The following is a 21,997-nucleotide window of genomic DNA, read 5'->3' as shown; positions in this document are numbered from 1 at the left end:
CCCAGATCTTACCCACGATGCAAACGCTTAGCTCCTTTTGATGTCACAGAGCTGCCTCAGGCGGGGGTAGGGGGGTTAGGATGGGGGCGGTGTGTTTGTGTGTCTCAGGGATAGTGGAGGGAGAGTGCGTGTGTGTGTGCGTGTGTGCGAGTGTTGTGAAGATGTGAGTTCCATCAGAGTCACAAATGGGCGTCTGATCGTCACGAGAGATGAAACGATGTGTGATGAATTTAACACTTAACTCAGTGTGAGAGGCTTGATGATGCGGTTAGGAGGCTGATCCATATTAATGCTCTCTTGCCTCGACAGGACGCCTCCTCACAGTTACAGCTGCTGCTGCTGAGTGTGTGTGTGTGTGTGTGGGGTAGGAGAACAAGGGCAACGGGCTGCTCTCCCAAACCTGCAACTGTACATCATCGCTTGGCCTCCTTGTCTGCTAACCAAACAACTCTGGGGCTCTCAGAGCTGATATCAATCGAGCCACAATTCTTAAACCGTATCCTCGAGCCGTCAACCGTATCTCAGCTGCCTGCACTGATATCACTAATGCCACATTTCATTCCTCCCAGCACATAATCACAGAGCAAGGCTCCCTCTATCCTGATGTACTACTGTTTTTGTGCCTAATGGATTCCCTCGTGAGATTTCCCAACCTGTCTGAAACACTTAACGACTGGCGACAAATCATAAATGGTGACATAATTTGTGAGCACATCAACAAATCTTTTATTTACACCGAAGCTTAAATCACACGGTGAGAACGACAAGTGCTAAAGCCACTGGCTGTCACGTCACACAGCACGACGAGGTCAGGGTTTTTAAAACAGAAGGGCGGCAGACAATTACATATTGCGGTGGAATTACATGATGAAGTGAAAATGTATCACAACAAAATTGGTGTCATTACAAAAGAGAGGCTGAAAGTCAGTTTTTAATCGTATTGCTGTTGATTTTATTTTTACAGGGTGTACTGGAAAAAAGCAGCCAAGAAATGAATTCATAGTTATGAGTTAAAACTGCAGTGTGTAAGGAGAAGAATTAAATAAATGTCTGTTACATTGAAATCATTGTCAGCGCCACATGACTCGGTGTTTCTCAGTATAGCAGTGGCTAGATCTTGTGTCGCCTGATGACATCCCCACGCTAAAAAACATTCCTTTTATGTCAAGACAAACGGAGGCAACATCTACACTGTGTTAGTAAAGTGAGACGGAGGTTGAAGTATGACTGAAAGCACAAGGAAAAACTCCCTGAAAAGGCTTCAGAAGGGAAATTTACTGCTCAAAAAACCTAGTCAATCAGCATTTTTGACAGGATTAATACTTCTTGCCCCTGCACTGTCACTGTATACTCACATCTGCTCCCTCAGTCAGGTCTGACATACTATATACTAATCATCAAAATGCAGAATATAACACTCAAGGGAAAAAACAAACAAAAAAAATAGTTATGCAATGCACTTTTAAATAAGATTTTAATTGTATTACTTAATGTGTGCTGATAAGAGAATCATAAAAGATGTGGATCTTTCTTAGAAGACGAAGAGAGCCAAAGGAGAATAAGAATGTGATGGATAAACTGGAGCATTTTCAGGTCCGTCAGTCTCATTTTAACTCGGACCTTTCTTCACTTTAGAGTCTATTGGCCTTTAAAAATCAGATAATGGAAATCAATCCGCTCAACAGATTATTCAAATTAACTGACTCCTTCCATCTGGTTGCAAGCTCTTGCAGACAGTAGGCCATGTGAGCGCGAGGGGACCAAAGGTCCGTGCACTGAGGCGGGCTGACAACACCAGACCGACGACTTAAGAGCGGAGAGAACTCAAACAGCCAGAGAGACTCCCAAATTTTCCCAGGATATTCCCAGGTGGACATGTGTGCAGAAAGATGAGGCAAAACAAATTAAAATGGGGTAGAAGGTAGAGTTGTTGAAAGCTCAATACTTCACAAACTCTACATCATCTGGTGGGTTCATTTCCACTGTTTTCTTGGCCACATCTTTCCAGTTTGTGCTCAGGACCGTACCACCCGACTCCATCTGCACAGGGAGGAGAGACAAGGAGAGGAAAAAGTGGAACAGTCTGTCATTACACTTAAGAGGAAACGGTTAACTTGTGTGTCAACAGCCTTTGCAGTATGGTCACTACTGTAAATATGCAGAAGTCATGGTCACGGTTTCACACAGCTGGTGTCGTGTCAGAATACGGTCCCCAGTGTGAAAAACACTGTGGACACCAGGTGAACATTAGTCTCTTAATTGTTGTGGATATGGAATAATGATGTTGCAAATTTTCCTTAAACATGTCCCATCTGGCAAAGAGAATAAGTAAAAGAAAGGATAATAAGGGATTGATCATTGCTACTTGCTGAAGCCATCCGACTCAGTCTTTGTTGTTTTAACTGAGCGATTTAGCAGTAATTACATACTGTACATTTATCATAACATATTTGAACATAAACATCTACCTCAGCTTTGTAATCCAATACTTGCCTGGTGCTTTAATTACTTCACTGCAACAACTGCCCATGAGTATAAAACATCAAAGTTGATTTATCTGGACTACAATTCCATTTTAATTGTCAATGCAGAGACAACGACTTAGCACAAATGTCATCTTCTTCCGTTTTAACCAGTTTTCAAGTGCACTGTTATGTTTGGTGTCATGAGATCACAGGTTACAAAACAAGAATGCTGATTTAGCCCAATCATCAGTCCACATTCTGCTGCAATCACACACCACTACACATCCTTCCGCATGAATAAATCAAGTACGCTCCACGCGGAAGCTCATTAACTAGACAATCAGTTAGAGCTGAATTAGACCACACTGCATGTACGGTTATACTTTCAGACCAGACTTTGTGTGGATCACACAAATGCATATAAACTGCTTTGGTTATGGCTTTAATTGGAGGAAAACTACAATAACTCTCTTGCAATTGCAAAAGAAAGGCTGTTTAAACTCGAAAGGATGAAGGTGCAGATGAAAGTGACGTTCCCGACCTGTTGTGAAAGCCGTACAGGTCTCACTCTGTGTCCTGTCCTATGGACATTGGCCAGAGGTTAAATAAATAGACAAAATAAAGAGAAACTTGAACACTCTTACTCTTGCAAAAGAAATGATCACAAACGTCTTAACCTTTAAAAAAAAAAAAAAATTGCACCTGCATTTTTGTCGAGTTGCACTGTGCAAGTGTACTGTACAGTATATACACTTCCAGCACATGGCCGGCTCTGGTCAGCAGGGAGAGGAAAGGGTATACAGAGGAGTGATCTCCACAAGATTTTTGGCAGCGATGTTGTATCTAAACCAAAGCTACGGATAACCCACTATATTTTCTTTTAAATTCACTCAAACCTGCCGGACCTGCATACGGTTGTGAGTCGAGTGGATGTGCTGAACACACAGTAGCTGTGAACAAGAGAGACTTGGTTTAGAGTATTGATTTGCCGGGAAATATGAGAAAAGTGAAAGGGCTGGTTTATTCGTGGGCTACTATTAGGGCTGCTGCAATTCAGTCATTTCACTCCGATGGTTGAGTCTATTTACCGAGACCAAAATAAACAGACGAGGAGCTGATTCAAATAAAGTAAGCAGAGAGAAAACAAAACTCAGGAAAGTGGAGGCAAACTGTGCGGCAGAGATTGGGACCTGTTACTGACTTCACACAGAATTCAAAACTAAGTTTAGAAATGAATTTCTGGAAGGTGCTGAGTTTATTCAGGAGCTGAGCTGAAGACAAACACACAGATGCTCACCCACAGACACAGTCACCACGCTTGTTACCCGCTTGCTTCCAGCTAATGTCAGCACAGCTGGTACACTGGCTCACACAATCAGACCAGCCAGCATAGAAAATTGCCCAAATTACTTCAGGTGAAATTTCGCTTTGTTGTGTTTCTCTATTTTCTCAAAAAAAAAAAGGTGCTCAGTACAAAAAACTACCCATGATGTGTGTGTGTGTGTGTATGTGTGTGTGTATATATATATATATATATAAAAAACATCTCCTTTGAGACGAGACAAAATAAACACCTCAAATACGTGTTGCTATATCAGAGTTAATGACAAAACTCGTCAATTTCATCTTGCAAAATAACCATCATGGTTACTATGGATACATGAACACAGGCGAACAAGACACAGGTCGGGATTGAAACTTACAAAAGACTTATTCATGGCTCTCTTGACCTCATCTGAGCCGTCAGTGTAGATCTGCTGGAAGAGCTTGTTGAGGGCTGCATCTCCTTCAAGGTTCTCTTTTTTCTCCTCCTCATTAAGGTCCACCACCATCTGGTCCCATTTGCAGGTGTAGTGGGACGATGATGGGTACTCGTCTGATGGAGAAGAGCAACAGTGTTCACACGCAGTTTACCTGAAAGTCTTTTTGTTACATTAGCTCATCTGTTTCCCTGGACATTTATCTTTATTGGTGCAGACATACTGCCGTCTATCAATCTAAGCAAAAATACAAGCACATTTGTACAATTCTTGCAGTAAAATCTTCTGAATCTCGGAAATTACTTTGGACAGGATAATTGTGCCACGCAATTCTCATATTGTCCCATGCCTATTTATGTATAGAGAGCGAGGAATTTAATCCAGACACAGATTTACATAAATACAGCACTACACACACACACAGTAGACATATTCAGGCCAGGCTTGGACAAACAGAAACACGATTCCACTCGTCAAATGTCAAACATCATAATTAAATGTAACTATTGCCCAAGTTATATGATCATTTATAAACGGGGTGTCCTAAAAAAAAGGTTAAATTGGTTGCAAGGAGGATAGTTGGCTACAAACTGCTACTACACACATACTTATATAAGTAATTAATCCTGTCAGTAATAGAGTGTGTGGGCTAAAAATGAGTCATATTTTGCCGTCATACCTTTCCCTCTCTCTCCCTGCCTACTTTTGCAGTCAGACAAATGAAAGACTCGATTGCCCCCTAACATTTTGCTGCCAAACAGGCAAACATGGGTGCTATACTGATGTTTGAAGGGAGAGAGTGAGACACAGAGAGAGAGAGGAATAAGAAGAGGTTAAATGATAAAAGGAGAGACAACGTGATGAGCACACAGGAAGGAGGGGAGCTGAGGGTAAGTGCATAACTACAGAAGCTGTGTACTGACGGGGATTGAAGTGTTTGATGTTGGACTCCTGTCCTTCTCCCTCCAGCTTCTCCCATCTGATGGCATCTCTCTTCTTCATCTTGATCTCCACCTGACAGATGAGACGGGGAGGAAAGAACGAGAGCAACAGAGAGAACAATGTTTAACAAAACGGCCTTTGGTGTGAGGGACAAAAATAACACTTCCATTAAAGTGACATCTTAAAAGAACAGGACATCAGATCATCATTGAGGCCAGAGAAAGAGGGAGAGAGAGCGATTGTCTGTTCAGAAGCTGCCATCAACAGCCCGTGAATGCCTCTCTGTTTGAGGGAGAGAGAGGGAGAGAGAAAGAGAGAGAAATATCGGGGATATATGCGGGGGCACAGCTCAATCTCAAACCTCACTGACAGACATAGTGCACTAACGAGATGCCTGTCAGCCAGAGGGGCAGTGTGAGAGACAGCAGGAATGAGGGGAGGGGGGGAGGAGAGCGGAGAGGGATCCTAATTCCACATAGCAGCTTCTGATCCAAATCATTACACTGGGAGAACGTGGGAGAGGAGGAAAACAATGAGTGTAGGAAGGACATGGGCACACTCTTAACACTGAGCTGCATTGACAGGGCACATACCAGTGATACACGCGAGCTACAGCATTATGTGCCAACCCCCCCAACCCGCCACCCATTAACGGGGTGGGTGTGCGCGTGTGTTTGATATGAAAGACAGCGCTGGTTATGTCGGTGCAATTAAGGAACATTTCTGCTCTGCTGGGTGATGTGATGATTCATTTATGAGGGTGCCAGAGGAGAAGAGCAGAACCAAGAGGTAGACAAGGTTAGAGACGAGAAGGCAGAAAGGCTGACTGGCACAGAGTGACGCGCGAGTGAGGAGAGCGGATTGAGGGGAATAAGACAGTATGATCACTGGCTGCTACCTTCCCAAGCGAGGTGATGAGCTAGTGCGAGTGGCAGTGCACTGATAGATCACTTTGGTATGTGTCAGCGCTTTCTGCCCCACAAAGGTCCTTGTGCGTGGCGAGGCATCTGTGCAGTGTCCGAAATTAACTTTCTGGCTCATCTGCAAAGGACCGAGGTGCTAAAAATAGAAGATCTCTGCTGAGAATACAGGTTACTGCCCAAATCCTTCAAAAGAGTGTTTCATTTAAGTCTCTTTATTTGCACCAAATGAGACTGCGCCGTAATAAAATCTTACTTTGTTAAAGCCGGAGTCCATAAATTGTTTCTGAAAGCCTCTTTCCATGCAAATAGCCATCACAAAAAAAGGAAGAAAACAAATGATTTCTGTAGACACTGCAATACTGTAATAAACAAACTATTCATTTGATTTAGATTGAGTGACTTTTTTTTCATGTTGCCTCAAAGCCCTTACTGTCTTTACAACAAGTTGAAGAGCCTTTCACCGTTTAAGAGACAAAAGTGAGGGATTAGCGAGCACGTCAGGAAAAAAACTCAAGAGTAGGTGACACCACAATTCAGAGTTCCACAGTGTATAGTGTAGGGGGCGGAGCTTTGACAGTGATAGTGACAGTGAAAATTGCAGTAATGCAATGTCATGGATGCAAGCTGCACTGAATATACTGTGACAAAAAGGTGTATTTTAAGTGGATCTCTCAATAAACAGTATTAACATTTTCTTTATATAGTATGAGGAGTGGAAGGAGAGTGGACGAGAGTCAACTGGTCAAAAGCCTGCTGCCATCTAGTGGTTGGAGGCTTAAACACAACACAAAACCACTGTCAGAAAAACACTGTCAAGAATATTTCCATATCGATACAACACTCCAAAGAATTAATACAGCGTGCCATGAAAATATCACAATAAAATAGTGTTTAAAATGTATCATACACATCTACAGTGCACTGCTGTGAGCATTAGGTACATACAGGGTAGGAATTGAAAAGCAGTTTAGATTTGAGGTAATTAACCCACCAGTGCAAACACTGCTACAGAGGTGGAACGCATAAGTCCACTCCTGTGGAGATGAGGTGGAGGAGTTATTTTGAGCTAGCAGGTAACCTTTACCTCCTGCTCATTTTCTGACTAGACGCACTTCAGAAGGATTTGTATGAAACACTGCAGGCTGAATCATCACATGAAATGAAATGAAACAGTGCAGTGTTACAAACTATTTTGTTCTTTAATCAATGTTATAAAAGGAGACAAAGCCTATGCTTTTTAACTATGTAAAAATCCAGAGTGTGTTTTGGGGTGTAAAACTTTGATGCGTGTACTGGGTATAAAAAGATTATACTGATTATAGATTAAAATCATTTCACATTTCAGAGTCAGCTACAGATACATTTGGCAGCTTCCATTTCACGTACAGCAGTGACAAACAGTGAAGAGCTGTAGATTAGTCCATCCATGTCTGATTTCATGTTGGTTGTAGTTCAAGCAAGAGCAGCAAACATTGCCTGGTTTCAGCTTCTTAATGTGAGAATGCAATGCTTTTTTGGTCATATAGAAATAAGATGTAAAGTCTTAGGTTTTGGGTTTGCTACATCTAATTGTTTTTTCTCCATGGCCATCATCATTATCTGAAGTCACACACTCATGGGAAAAAGTATGAAAAAATGAATACCTTGGCAAACAGTACAGAGAGTAAACAGAGTAAATGTAAGTAGCATGTTTTAAAAGTGTTGGCTAATTAAGCCATTTTCAGTTTTTCATGCTGTGAAAACTTCAGCAGGTATGAAAGGGTTGTTTTGCCACACATGCCTGAAAGATACTGCTTATTGCAGTTTAGCTTAATGTGGCTTTTACATCAATACTAATTAAGCTGCCTGAAATTTCTATTGATCTAAAGTATTTTTTATACAACATGATTTGGTTGTTTGGTTGCCCATGTTGACACAGTTTCACATAATACTACTAATTCTAAAATAAAATGTGACAAGACAGCAAACAATGCGCTTGTTCTGCTATTGGTTTTGTTCCTCATCTTAAAAAGGATAATGGTAAAGACCAGTGACTCAACAGCTGCACACCAGGACAATTAACTGTTATCATGTTAATATTAACATTCAGTGATGCAGGTTCCATTAATTGTTGCCAATGTTTTTGTAGTGCAAAGTGCAGCAGAACTCAACCAAGGTCCTGTGTGTGAGTCACAGTGTATGTGTGTGCTTCGATGCATGCTCCTGGACCATACAACATTAATCTGCTGCCACATCTGTGTTTCCTGGCTTTTAAGAGACATGGCAGACCGGGCGCAGTGTGTGTGTGTGTGTGTGTGTCTCTCTCTCTCTCTGTGCGTTTCTGTGTGTATGACAGGCGAAGCGATGGCTCGTAAAGGGATGTGACAGAAGAGCCACACACAGGGGCCACCACCCACAGGACCCCAGGGTCTGAAATATGCACAACAAACACAGAAACACACACATTCATGCATGCGTGCGCACACACACACACACACACTATTTACAGAGGGGAAAAAGGTCCCTGTGTGGCTTGTCACGTGTGTTTGTAACAACCACCCCCCACCTCTCTGCCACGACTCCTCACCCAGCATCTTCTCTCTCTTTTCTAGATCCCCGTGGATTTCAAAACAAACTCGTCGAAAAAAGACGCTCAAATGAAATAAATATAAACATTCTTAGACGTTGACAGCCATGGAAATTAAAGCCATTTGCCAAAAGAGATGAGTTCAGAAGTGAATGAGCACGGATTCAAAAATTGCTCTGAGTGTGTGTGTGTCAGCCGTCTGTTCTGATCAAACACACTGGTGTGTAATTGGCTCCCCGTTGTTCCATTGACCCCTGCGGTTGGAATGTCTGTCATGGTGGAGGACAGGAGGAGGTCGCAGTGAAGATAATGTGCTTCTCACGCACACACATACACGGCAAATACTTTGGCTAAATGGCACAAGTGTGTTGTTGAAAGATTACTGATTAGCTACTATGGGTGTATACGCGCGTGCATGCTCATGCCCGGCTTAGCCTTCCTCTGCTAAGTTGTCTTTAAAGACAGCGAGGAGATGAAGCGTAAACATTGTAGAGCGGGGAGTGCAGGGCAGGCTATTACAGAGACAGACAGACTGACATTGGTCAGGAATCAACAGCTCCGAGGGCAATGCATTTTTTTTTCTCCAACACATTAATTAGGGATGTATGCCAATCTGGAGAAACTCGATTTGCTGATGCCGTTGTACATTTGAATATTTTTTTTCTCCCCACTGGGACCTTGGCTTCAGAAAAATGAAAAAGCTCCAGATAAATGAGGCACACACTGAAAGAGCTGTTCAGTTTGTTGTAGCTTTTTACTTTGTGTGTATGTGTGTGCCAATATTTTGCTGGTTTATTAACAAATATGAGCTATTGTGCTCTGAACCTCTCAGTGCAGTAATTACCAATAACGAGTTATGAGCTTCGTGTTATGTGTGCTCCATGCGTACCCAAGGAACCTAGTGGACCAGGGAACAGTCAGGTCTTTGTGGAAGTGGAGGGCGGCTGAGGGCTCTCTCTCTCTCTCTCGTTATCCTAGAGCTGTGTGTATTTGTTTGAGCACAAGACAGACAAAAGACAGAGGGGGTGTGTATGTTTGTGTGGGGGGTATGAAGAGAAATGATAAAACAAATACAAAGAAGGTAAATGAGGTAGGAAGAGGAAAAACATGCGAGTGTGCAGAGATGTGAGGGAGTCTCAGACTTCATCCTCAGCTGTGGTCTCTCTAAGAGTGAGCCCTTGTTTAAGCTGCAACCCACGTGCACCTCTGGTATGCAGTGTCTGCTGTTGCCATGGAAAAGTGACGGAGTGTTTTTAGAGAAGGGGCAGTGTCTGTGCAGGTCAGTCTCTACTCAGCACAGTGAAGCCAATAGATAAAATACACACAATACAGGCTTATATTTCTCTTTCATAGCTCTGGAACAACGTGGGCCAAAAATGAAAAATACACTAAAATAACTATTACTGCAATCAGGCAGTGAGGCTGTGTGTTGGCTTGTTTGGGGATTTTCAAAGTTGCGATAAATACTCTTGGAAATTTGCCTCTGGGCTAAATATGACACATTTACATCATACATTTGTTTCAATATGACATAAAAAGAGAAGGGCTGCATTTAAATTATTAATTTATTGATTAAATTCAGTCTACATTTAAGTGGTCCGATCTTAACACATAAAATCAATCTAGATATAGTCAATAAAGTCTTGCCGCATAGAATATTAATATACCTGCCCTAAGCTCAATTTATTAATGTAAACCTTAATGAAGGGATGTTGATAGTTACGTGTGCTACGTCTGACACAACTGCCCATTTACCTAATTTTAACAATACAATGTGCAGAGTTTCATCATGGGGGCCCGTTGAACACGACACAAGGTGGACTAACTGGTGAGGTGTCGCGTCAGAGCCAATATTGTATAATGATGCCTCTCCTCTCAGTCTTGATGCACTCTGATGGGACTCATATAAATCAACAACTGTGGGTCCCAGGACTCACTATATTGAAAACCTATCAACATCACTGTTAATGTCTTTAATAAGGTACCAGGATAGAGGTTTCTTGAACAATCTATAGCAGTAGTTCTCAGAAAATCTCTGTCATATCCAAGAAATCAATATTATTCCTTGTGAATGTTAATCAAAAAATTCGAGAAACCAGTGGAGTTACCCTGCCCTCAAAGAGCACATGGTATCTGGACATGTGCTAAAATCTGTTAACTTGTCCACATTCCCACCACACTGAATAACAGAGCTGGGTACACAAAATAGATTTTCTGATCGCTTCATTTAACAGATCTGATATTGATTCATAAACTCTTTAAATCGATATTTTCATTCAGAGTGTAACCTCTGTAGAAATCTCACCAGACTATGTAATGCAGTGAAGCTTTTACACAGGAACAAAACAATATCAATACACTGCCCTTCATTTAAATATGAATAACAGGTTAAACCCCCTCTGTGTAAAATGACAAAATTGATTTGTTCAATTTTTAACGGAAAATACCATCTAATTAATAATTTTTTTTGAAAAAGGGTTACATCTACAGATGCTTCTGAAAATATTCTGCCCAAAACACTGTCAAGATCAAGCACCACTCTCTGAACACACATTTCTGAGGTTAAACAGGATCCCAAAGAAGGAAACCGAGATTTAAGTTGTACTCATCAGTGGCCTAAAAAACCCAAATCCGTCTTTTTAACCCTTCTGTTACCAAAAAGGAGTTTGTATGCATACTTCTCATTACCGCAACCCACAGAACATTTGTGATATCTAGAAAATTCAAAAACTATGGCGTGTTGCCCGCCTTTATAACGCTGTAGAAGATGGATGGATGGATACCAGAAAGTAGATAAATAGAGATTTGCGCCCATATATGTCGGTGAAATGACCGTTCAATCATGGACAAGATTGACAAGCGCCACACGTTTGTGACGTTAGCTTCTCAGTACCGTATTCCTGAAAGGTTGAATAACTGCCAGATATCGAAAGTGAAAGTTATCTTGGAAAAGGGGCAGAAGCACTCACTAATATAAAATTTTTTGACAATTCTATAGCCATAAAATCAAAATAAATCCAAGTGGTCTGATTATCATGATGGTCTTAAAAGGGTTAAAAAACAAAACACAACTCACACATAAATCTGCCTCTTGAGTAACAGGCAAAAAACCTGATAGTGGTCTAAACCCTGAATACCCTGCACACATTCAGCCAGCTCACTCATTAGCCATCATTCTCTAATGCACTAATTAGTCTTTAGTAAAAAGTGCCCTACCTACTAATTAGGCACATAATCATTTAAAACAGTGCTGAGGAACTTAAGCAACTACAACCATAATAAAAGTGTGTGTGTGTGTGTGTGTAGGAGTGAGGATTTGCGCATATGTGTAGATCAGATGAACTGAGCCAACAGGAGCTGGTCTTTAGACAGCGAGAGTGGATTTTCTCGCTTTTACTCCGGCTCCAGTAAACTTTAACAGCATTAGCGAATTACAGGTGGTGGCAGCCTATTTCATACAGCTTTGAAATACTGAGATTAAGATGTTAATCTCAGAGTGGTAAACCCCAATAACGAACAGTTACAATTTCAGGGAGCTGCTTAAACTCACATCAGCATGCTTTTGTCCTTGCCTTTCTTTTGTTATTTGATATCTGATACTCTGCAGCTCAGGGAAATAGATATGTGCTTGCATTTCTCCACTAATATGTTTAATAGTGACAAAAAGTTCCTGACATGATTAATAGTTAAGGCTACACAGTGCTGCACAGATTCACAATAAGATTCTACGAGTTAATGGCTACTTTCAAAAACTTGCGTGAAGATAACTGTTGCCTGCATTTTGTTCATGTTGTTTAGATGCACAATTTGAAGGGTAAACATTAATATATCACGTATGTCAGAAACTGGTAGGTAAAAAAAATCATGAGTTCTGATTTTCTCCTGTCAGGAACATAATATGGTTTCACACCCAAATCACCAAAACCTTGTATGTGTTCATGACGATGCTGGTGCCCATGTCACCTACGAACACACTCATAGCTACCTTGACCGTTGAGAGGACAGTGTCGAGCATTTACGAATCTCCCAACATCAGAGAACATGCATTGCAATGCTTTATCAACCCATTAACATCCATTAAAGCGGCAGCGCGGAACTTTTGAACTTTAACTTGTGAACCAGGGGTAATTCCTTAATCTAAAATCAGAATAAGAGTTATTGATCTTGGGGAGGAAATTGCTTTAATTACAGCTACTCCAACCAAGAACAGAAAATAACAGAGATTCACAGCCTATACTAGCGGCTATAAAAAAAAACTTGTTCCTGAAATGTAGAGGCCCCACTGATATTTACATGTCTAAGGCACATTAAACTGTGGAGCTCTAATAAAGATGTCTGAATGAGATGGGTGTGGTACCTTGGTGGTGAGGATCCTGAAGTTGCTCTGTTCCGGAATGATGGGGTGCAGCAGGTGCAGGTGAAGGTTGTAGTTCTCACCTGATGATATCTGAATACTGGCATTGAGCTAAGGACACCAAAGACACCAGTTATTAGTCATTATCCTTCACTACCTTCTATAAATTCAACTTCTCAAAGTCCATAAATTGAAAATTGAAAACAGACAATTGAGGGAGGAGGGGATGCATGTATCAGCATGTCTGTGAGAATAATCATCTGACATGATTGTTGAGTGACAGCCAGCCATATCCTTGCCCTGTCCCCTTCAGCCGCAGTGATCAGTGGCGGCAGCAGTGTGGTGAATTGGGGTGGTGGTGGGGGGGTTTCTAACAGCCTGTCACTCACTGTGTCTGGGTGTGTGTGAGGGAGGTGGGTGTCGTTTGACATGGGCTTGGACGTGGACCAAACCCTCACACCGTCACTTGGTACTCACTGTACTAATGTAAACACGCACTGTATGTTGTGCAGGGCATTAGTGCACTGACATATTTAGGTGATCTTCACTGTTTGCTACTGTATATATCACCTTAAACAGCCACCCTGAGTGATCAAATCACAGGTAGATGACTGTAAATTTAAGTCTGAGCGCTCCTAATCTGTCCTAATCTGAGTGCGTCCTCAGATCTGATCACCACAATATTAACACTGATTGCCGTAATATTTTTTTTATTCTAATGGTTAAAACACATTTCAAACAAGTAGAACTTTGTACGTTTCAAGCCTCTATTATCCATTTTCCTCTCTTTGTCACTCGTGCGCACATGTCATTTCGTTCTTGCAAACAGTCGGTTTATACCAGTGTGTATTTCAATAAAGGGCAGGGAAGCTAGATCCGATTAGGTGGTCACAGGAGATCCATCGAGGACACATTTTAATACCAGGTATGAATGGTGTTATACTTAAAGATGACCACACGTGATCTCAAAACTGAGGAAGGATCTTAATACCAGGTCTGAATGGACCCTTGGACTAAATTAATGCAAGAATGAGTTCATCAAGTTCAAAAGATTGGAAAGTCACCTGAAGCAGCTTTTTTGGCAAAGCCTTAATATTATTAGTTATATATAATAATACAATTATTATAATATATTAATAATATTGAATTTCTGCACTGTCTCTAAATATACAGCTGCTGCATACTCAGTCACCAAGAAAAATATGTAGAACCACTGCCTTTCATCTTTAGTTTCTTTTGTATATACTGACCTTGTGAAGAATATATGAACTTATATGTACTTTGCAGCACAGCAGCAGCTTAACGAGTGACTGGGTGAATCAGAGTGAGCAAACTATTTCTTCTGAAATGGGGTAAACTCCGTTTGTTATTCTATTAGGAGAGACAAAGCTTTTCCCTGAGGTGCCCTGCAGTTACCCCTCAGAGAGGCGAAGAAAATGGAAAGACGGAAAGGAAAAGAGAAAAAGAAAGAAGGGTTGTCCCTGGAGGGCTCTATGGCTGATCCTAGATCAGCTGTCTTTTATCTACAGACAATTAGGAGGTTGGAAAAGCTGGGGAGGGTAAATTGTTCTAAGATCTGTACTTTGGGGGCAATGTTAACAAGGCACCACTGGAGGCAGATTTGGGTCCATGGGGAGTGTGTATGTTCTGTATGTGTGTGTGTGTATGAGACCTATCTAATAGGCCCTCCTGAGGAAACACCCAAGAGCTAACCCATCTCTCTCACTCTCTCCCTCACACTCATACACACACACATACTGAAAGAGTGGAAGTACAATAACTCTCCACTTCAATACTGTTTTCAAGTGTGTTTTTGTACCTCTTTTTCCATGAAGTTGACACACACACCATCCTTGGGTACATTTTTGGCCATCACCGTGACAATGACTTGAGATTCAGTTTGATACCAGTCATGTCTGGGAGAAAGACACACACACACAGAAGTGATTAAACATGTAAAAAAACTATATATATAAAAAACATTCCATCGTGATGTCTTTTTAGATCGTCATTCATCCACATATATGCCCACAAATCAGTAGCAAGTGGACTTCACCTCTCGAGTGAAGAAAAATCTATTCCTTGTGCTACTGATTCAATGACATTTGGATTTTATTATTATTATTATTGTTATTTACTCATTACTATTAAAGTGCATTATTATGATGTATTATTACAATTATTACAAACATTATGGATGCCAACTTCATACAACCAGAGAAAATCTAATAACCACTGTTGAGAGGTATTGTCTATTCACATTGTTCTTACATGTTCACACCTAATGAGGCTGTTTTGATGCACTGGTGCTTTGTTAAATATGTAGCTGTCAACATAAACATACACACAAAACCCTGATGCTTAAATAAGACATATTTATGTTTACTATAGACACTTACTTGACAGCTGGAACTGCTGGTGTCTGCTGGGTCATTCAACATCAAGATGGGATGACAATTAGAGAGGAAGGTAAAGTGAGAGGAATGGAAAAATGGTTAGTAAAAACATGACAAAAGAAGCTAAGTAAGGCTTCCTTCTTTGAAGCAGAAGCATACACACAGCTGATGCTGAGAGCAATATTGCCCCCCAGAGGCCAGAGAGAGAAACTCACCTTGTTGACGCTGTTGTCTTGTGTCTGATCTAGAGGGGAAAAAGAGAGTGAACAAAAACTGAATGTATGAATTCAATACCTGCCCATCTTGTTCTATCGGCTTCTCCCTTAAGGGATCGCCACAGCTGATCATCTGCCCCCAATATCGCCTCATCCTCTGTGTCTATTTTAAATTAACTGTCCTTATGTCCTCCTTCGCAACATTCATGAACCTTCTCTGTAGTCTTTTTCTCTCCTGCCTGGTAGCTCCATCTTTAACATTCTTTGTCCAATATAATCACCTTCCCTCCTCTGCACGTGACCATCTCAACCTTGCCTCTCTTATTTTATTTCCAAACTATTCAACCTGAGTTGTCCCTCAGATAGGCTTATTTCTAATCCTGTCCATCCTGGTCACCCCCAACGAAAATCAGCACCTTCAGCTCTGACTCCTGTCTTTTAGACAGAGCCACTGTGACCAAGCTATACATCAAAGCAGGACTCACTGCTGTCTTGTAGACCTTCTCTTTCACTTTTGCTGTAATCCTTCTGTCACACATCACCCCTGACACTCGTCTCCACCCACTCCACTCTGCCCGCACTGTGCATTGCTTTGGATGGTTTACTCCAGGTATTCAGTCTTGCTCCTACTAACCTCTATTCCTCTTCTTGCCAGTGCATACCCCCACCCCACCAGGCTCTCTTCCACCTGTCCCCTACTCTCACTACAGATTACAATATCATCTGCAAACATCATCGTACACAGAGACTCCTGCCTGACCTCATCCGTCAACCTGTCCACCACAATTTGCAAAGAAGGGGCTCAGAGCTGATCATCTTTGATGTAATCCCACCTTCACCTTGAACCCATCTGTCACTCCAACTGCACACCTCACCACTGTCTCACTGTACTTAGACATGCCCTGCACCACCCACACATACTTCTCTGCGCTGTTACAGCCAAATTTCGCTTTTGCGCAAAAAGAGACTTTCCAGCATTTAATAGTGCGTCATCACAACATGTTGTTTTTTGGTCGTTTTGTTTAGGTGAAAATGGTCTTTGGACAGAAAACCGAACATGCCTTTTTTGGCCATTTTCGGCCGATATGCTTCGGTCGCCGAATTTTCGGTACATCTCTAGCTTCCATGCTAACACATCTTTCTATAGTACTCATGGCCATAACACATTCCTATCCCCTTCCCTGTAACATCTCAACTAAATGCTGATACTAAGTCTTAACTGTAAAATAGCCTGTCACAATGGTTTTAAGCCAAAATTTTTCCAGACAAAAACAGATTATCACCAGATTGTTTACTTGTCCATCCACGCACATTATAAGCCCTGTGAGGCCAAGCAAGCCTGATCACTGTTTTTCACATGCTATCATGTATTATTCACTGACTTCATTACACACAGAGACAGACAGACAGACAGAGAGAGAGAGAGAGAGAGAGACAGAGAGAGAGAGAGAGAGAATGTACAGCCATGAGTGTGTGCTGACTTTGAGCTGGCTCATGAAGGGGTTGGGTCATACCCGGGGCTTTTAAACATCAGTAAAGTTGACTCTGAAGAATCATAAAGCTCCTGGGAGTACTTGTGCATGCAGGTGTGAAGTGTGTTTGTCAAAACTCATGCTCTTGTTCACTTGAGATGATCCAGGGCGCCCAGACAGCAAACAGAAACACCCCATCTAGGCATAGCATTCATCTTTTATTGGACAAGGCAGCTCTGTCTCTACACCCTACCAATGTGTGCACAAACTGCATCAAGGTTCATGGATGTGTGCTTGTATACATGTATGATAAAAGACTGCTGCTTAGCACAATGTTTTACTAATGGGGAACTAAAATGAAAATTGAGGTTACTGTGCAACTTGGAAAGTGGACTTCAAAGTATAAAATATTTTTCAGCAAAACCACCATCGGGACTAATATGAAACATCCAAAAAGATAAATAAAATAAAGTATTGTGGGTCAACGCCCCATCATGGTTTCTTATAAAACATAGATATAGATGTTTAACTTACCACCCATTTTCTCCTCACACCGCTTGATCCAAATCTCAAATGTTTTGTCAGAAACTGTGAAAATTGAAAATAAATTAATAAAAATATTGAAATGTGTACTGCTAGAGAACACAGTGAAAATATTTAAGAGCATTGGTGAAGCTAATCAAGTCATAAAATGGCTCAGAAAGCAGGAGTTTCCAATTTAATTCAATTTTTCAAAAGCATATTTGGAAGGAAATGGATGGTTCACAACTATGTGGGAAAAGTAAAACAAGCAGGCATCTTTAATGTCGCATGACTGCATTCTTTTGTTTGCCCTCTTCTTTTCTTCTTCAACATTAATTTGATTGCACAACACAGTCCACTGCCTGCATGTTGATTTGTTCTGGATATTTTACAGCAGTTGGCATCTGTAATGTTTTTCATTGACAGTTTTCTTGTTAGCATTAGATATGTTTTATTTTATTGTTTTATTTATGTGCATAAATAACATGTGACACATGTGAGAAAAACACTTAAATACACAAGGAAATAACTGAAAAATGTTGTAGAAATCTTAGAATTAAAAAAAAATACTCTACCTACAAAATTGGCATATTAGGTTTGCAAAGTTGAGACAAGTAATTCAATTGACTTTTGCTAAAGTTCACAGAGAACATTAAGTTAAAATTGTCTAACAGATATCAAAAACAAAAGTGGCAGTTTGTCCTAACTCGGTCCTAATTCTGAAGATTTACTGCAGCTCTATTTGAAGAGAATATAACAAAATACATCAACACTGAAACAAAAATGTAACTTATAACACAACAAAGTCAACTAAGTTCTAGTCGGTATACTGTCCAGTGTTCTAGTGGATACTGTACAGTATGAGCCAGTTATGTTATCACTGAATTGAGGTATGCCATGTTACAAGAACTTAACATTCAGCATAGTATGCACCGATTTAGCAGTGTTTTAATTGCTCATTAAAATGTGTAAGACCTCCTGTAATACACACAAAATGTACCTACCACAAAAAGAATTGTAAAGCCATTGTATAAGCAATAAATAAAGTTTCATTGTTAACAAATCAATATGTATTTTACTGCTAAAGCCAAAGGACACATGCTGTGTGAATCATGAACATCTGCTTCAGCTGGAAACAGAGGTTGTTAATGAATTGAAAGGGTTTGTGCTCAAAGCCACAACAGGCTGTACTTACCATCCAGTTGGTGTCCCTGAGAGAAGGCTGTATGTGCTGATTTATAGTGGTTCAGATAGTACTCTGCTATTCTGCAAGTGGGACAGAAAAACATGCTACATACACTTGCACCAGACAATTCTATATAAAAGTGAATTATTTTCACATTCATTTTGTATCATCATTTTCATCACATTACATACCACATCATCATGACACATGCTTGTGGATACTTTGATTATCTTTACATTTCTTAAAATAAAATTAAGAAATATAAGATTTTAGTTAAGTCTCATGTGTGATCTTCCCTCCTTTATTCAACTTTGAGACATGTGTAACAATTGTAATGTTAAGTGTAACAAAAGTAAAACATTAAATAATTCCTTTCAGTTTGCAAGATAACATTAATCTAAATAGAATAAAGAACAGAATCTAAAATTACTTAACAGGAAAAGCAGACACCACTTGATTTCAAATGTCAATAAAGGCCTGCTACCATTGTATGAGTAAATGTGTGAAACTATCACACACCATTACTCTAGCTTTACCTGAGCCATTATAGTATATACAGTGCGTATACGGAATTGGCCTCCACTTTCATTAAAACATTGAAATACATACCCTGTTCGCATGAAAGCAAGTGGAAGGCTGGGTTTTAGCTGTTGTGCTTTTGTGGCATCATCAACCGCACCTGTTAAGAGAAGAAAACACTTTATTAATGCAGTATATATGCTGTATATTCCTCTAAGCTTTGTAATAGGAGTCTCAATACCACTTTTGCGTGGCCTGCTCCACTCGAATATATTCTATTACCCATATATCTTATTTAAAACAATTTGGCTGTTAAGACACCTGTGCTAATGCATTTACCACCTAGCCTTAACCAGCCATAAAACATAGTAGTCCAGTTGAGTGACAAGACATTTGCAGCTCAAACTCACGTCTCTGTAAAATTAAAGATCTCTCTTTTCAGTATAATGCCTGTATCCAGTGGTGAATTTACCTCATATTTAAGACTTATGGATTGAATCAGGTTTTACTTTTAGCTTGTTCTGACATCCAATCGAGTGACTTTGGCAAGTTTTGAATAATGATAATGATGTTTTGAAGTGTTATGATGTTGTCACGATCCATACAAGTGATCGGTTTCCATGATGAAGCAACGCTAGTGGATACAAACTAACAATGGATTGAATGGATTTTACTAATTTGAACATTATTCAGAACTGGAATCTAGAATTTTAAGGTTAATAAACTGTATATGAACTATGTGAAGACACTACACAACTTTACTCACATTTTGAGAAATCAAGAAAATAAATACATTTATAAGTAATATGTCAACTTACAAATGTAGTTTTTCAGAAGGATGTGGGCATAAGCACGCTGGCATAACCACTCAGCATTGTCTGTGTCTGGTTGCAAAGCTTCATTAAGTGCCTATAAGAAAAGAGAAACAGTGAAAAATAATGTTAAGTATTATTCAGGAAATCCTGTGAGTGTAGTGTAGTAGTTGTCATTAGTAATTTGTAATGAGTCATTCAAAAGAAAGCGTGGTTTTGGATATATTGTTGCAACCCCTAAAGGGAGAAGCCGAGCAAGAAGTCAAGTGTTACAAGTGTAACAAGTGTAACGTGAGGGTTCAATATGTGGTGGTGTGGATCTCTTCTGAATAAAAGTAACAGCTAGACAAAGACAGCTTAACTTTTGAACAACCTTTACTTCATTCTCAACCATAATTTGCTCCCTGTCACATGCCACTAAAGCTGGGGGCACACTATAAGATTTTTTGGCTGATTTTACCCACAATTCACAGTTGGGAGAGTCTGCACCAGTCAGCACTAGTTGGGGACAGTCAGCATGGCTAGTTGGCACAGAAATATGTTAGTGTGTGAGGGGCGACTCTGGACGCAATCAATTAGTGTGTACTGATAATCGACCCAACTGCAAACATGTTACCAACAGCCAATGAAAGAGAGTGGGTGGGATACAGGAAATAGCGTCAGAAGACGAAGAAGACAGGAAGTAGCTAGCAGGAATATCAAAACAATGTTGGCGATGAAACTGTCACTCTCGTAGACATGGTTGCTCTCGCGAGAGTTTGCATGATCCCAAGTCTTTCAGTCGTCATGAAAAAATTTGCTGAACCCCGTCGGTTAGTGTGAACTCCAAGTTTTTGCACTATCTGTAGCGAATGTGAAAGTTGTGAAAGGTGTAGTGTGTCTTCAGCTAAAACTAACCAATAACAGGCAGGGAGGATCTAAACTCAGATCAACAGCAGCTTACTTTCAAGGTTACTCTAACTGTATTGTAACTCACATGTATACATTTCACCTTGTGACTATGTAGGCACTAAGTGAATAAACATAATCAATAAGAATTAATATATTAAATAATTAACTGCAAACTTACTACCTATATGAACACTGCACATATTTCTAGTAAATTAACTTTAAATGAGACCCTTCAAAATCATAACTTTACATACAGTCAGAAAACGGCGTAACTGCTCATTTCCATATGACATTGTACCTGGTAAAAATCGACATCTAATGTAGTAACTACTTGTGTCATAGAAACGCTGTCTTTTCACTTTAATAAGGAACAAGCAAAAGCAAAGCTTTGTTTAAAATGTGACTGACATTAAAATATCTTGCTAATCATATCCTAAATCACGCTATCAGGAAACGGTGGCTAACTTTGCTGGCAAGACACAATTCTAAAACAAGTGCTACCTCCCGTGACACACCACAAACAACAAAACCAACTCCCTTCATAATAAAACAACTCATTAAACGAAGTTTAGATTAATGCGACAACCACAAAGAGTCCACACACATGTGCTAATATAACTTGTGGTAGTTGTTGCTGTGTTTACCTCTAGAGCTTTCTGAGGATCTTCGTCAATGAAGCTATCCGGAAAACTGCTAAAGCCAAAGAAGAGAGCAGCCATTAAGTACCACAATGGAAAGAAATGTACTGATTCAAAATATTAAAACTACTTAGTTTGGTTGTTTCGTTTCACTTGCCGTTCAGTTGCCATGAGGTTTGCTGTGGATGTTGACCGTCACGAGAAAGTTCTAGAAAAGAAGACAGGTGGAAACGTGATAGCTAAAGAGGAGCAACAGCGGCCCTGTCAACATCCGACTGCGTCACACTGAGTCAGCCGACTGCAACAGCGCTGCCTACCGGCCTGGAGGTGTCAGCG

The 21,997-nt window shown here is 40.4% G+C and overlaps 1 protein-coding gene across 3 annotated transcripts; it reads right to left on the bottom strand.

Annotated features, from left to right (window-relative positions):
- Nucleotides 1–913: 913 nt before the first annotated feature.
- On the bottom strand, nucleotides 914–21,945 carry sugt1 (SGT1 homolog, MIS12 kinetochore complex assembly cochaperone). Of its 3 annotated transcripts, none has more exons than XM_044030976.1 (13): nucleotides 21,819–21,945; nucleotides 21,668–21,716; nucleotides 20,139–20,229; nucleotides 19,411–19,480; nucleotides 18,811–18,881; nucleotides 17,628–17,681; nucleotides 15,622–15,650; nucleotides 15,410–15,435; nucleotides 14,830–14,926; nucleotides 13,014–13,121; nucleotides 5,149–5,239; nucleotides 4,169–4,341; nucleotides 914–2,040 (listed from the first exon to the last, which is right to left on the bottom strand). In XM_044030976.1, exons 1-13 carry the CDS (start codon nucleotides 21,830–21,832, stop codon nucleotides 1,939–1,941), a joined length of 975 nt encoding a protein of 324 aa, XP_043886911.1. In that variant the 5' UTR covers nucleotides 21,833–21,945; the 3' UTR covers nucleotides 914–1,938. The 3 variants fall into 3 exon arrangements, with proteins under 3 accessions (XP_043886911.1, XP_043886920.1, XP_043886929.1); XM_044030985.1 differs by having other exon boundaries at nucleotides 15,410–15,432; XM_044030994.1 differs by having other exon boundaries at nucleotides 21,668–21,713.
- Between the last annotated feature and the right edge of the window lie 52 nt (nucleotides 21,946–21,997).

This window comes from Solea senegalensis, linkage group LG1 (assembly GCF_019176455.1).
Source record: "Solea senegalensis isolate Sse05_10M linkage group LG1, IFAPA_SoseM_1, whole genome shotgun sequence".
Lineage (NCBI taxonomy): Eukaryota > Metazoa > Chordata > Actinopteri > Pleuronectiformes > Soleidae > Solea > Solea senegalensis.
This window is presented reverse-complemented; position numbering and strand designations above follow the sequence as displayed.

What these genes read in the sequence shown, in the direction of transcription:
- sugt1 (XM_044030976.1), bottom strand. An exon ending in CCTTCTGAAAAACTACATTT is followed by an intron (nt 19,481 to 20,138) that starts GTAAGTTGACAT and finishes TTCTCTTAACAG; the next exon opens with GTGCGGTTGATGATGCCACA. An exon ending in CCAGCAGTTCCAGCTGTCAA is followed by an intron (nt 14,927 to 15,409) that starts GTAAGTGTCTAT and finishes TCTTTCTCCCAG; the next exon opens with ACATGACTGGTATCAAACTG.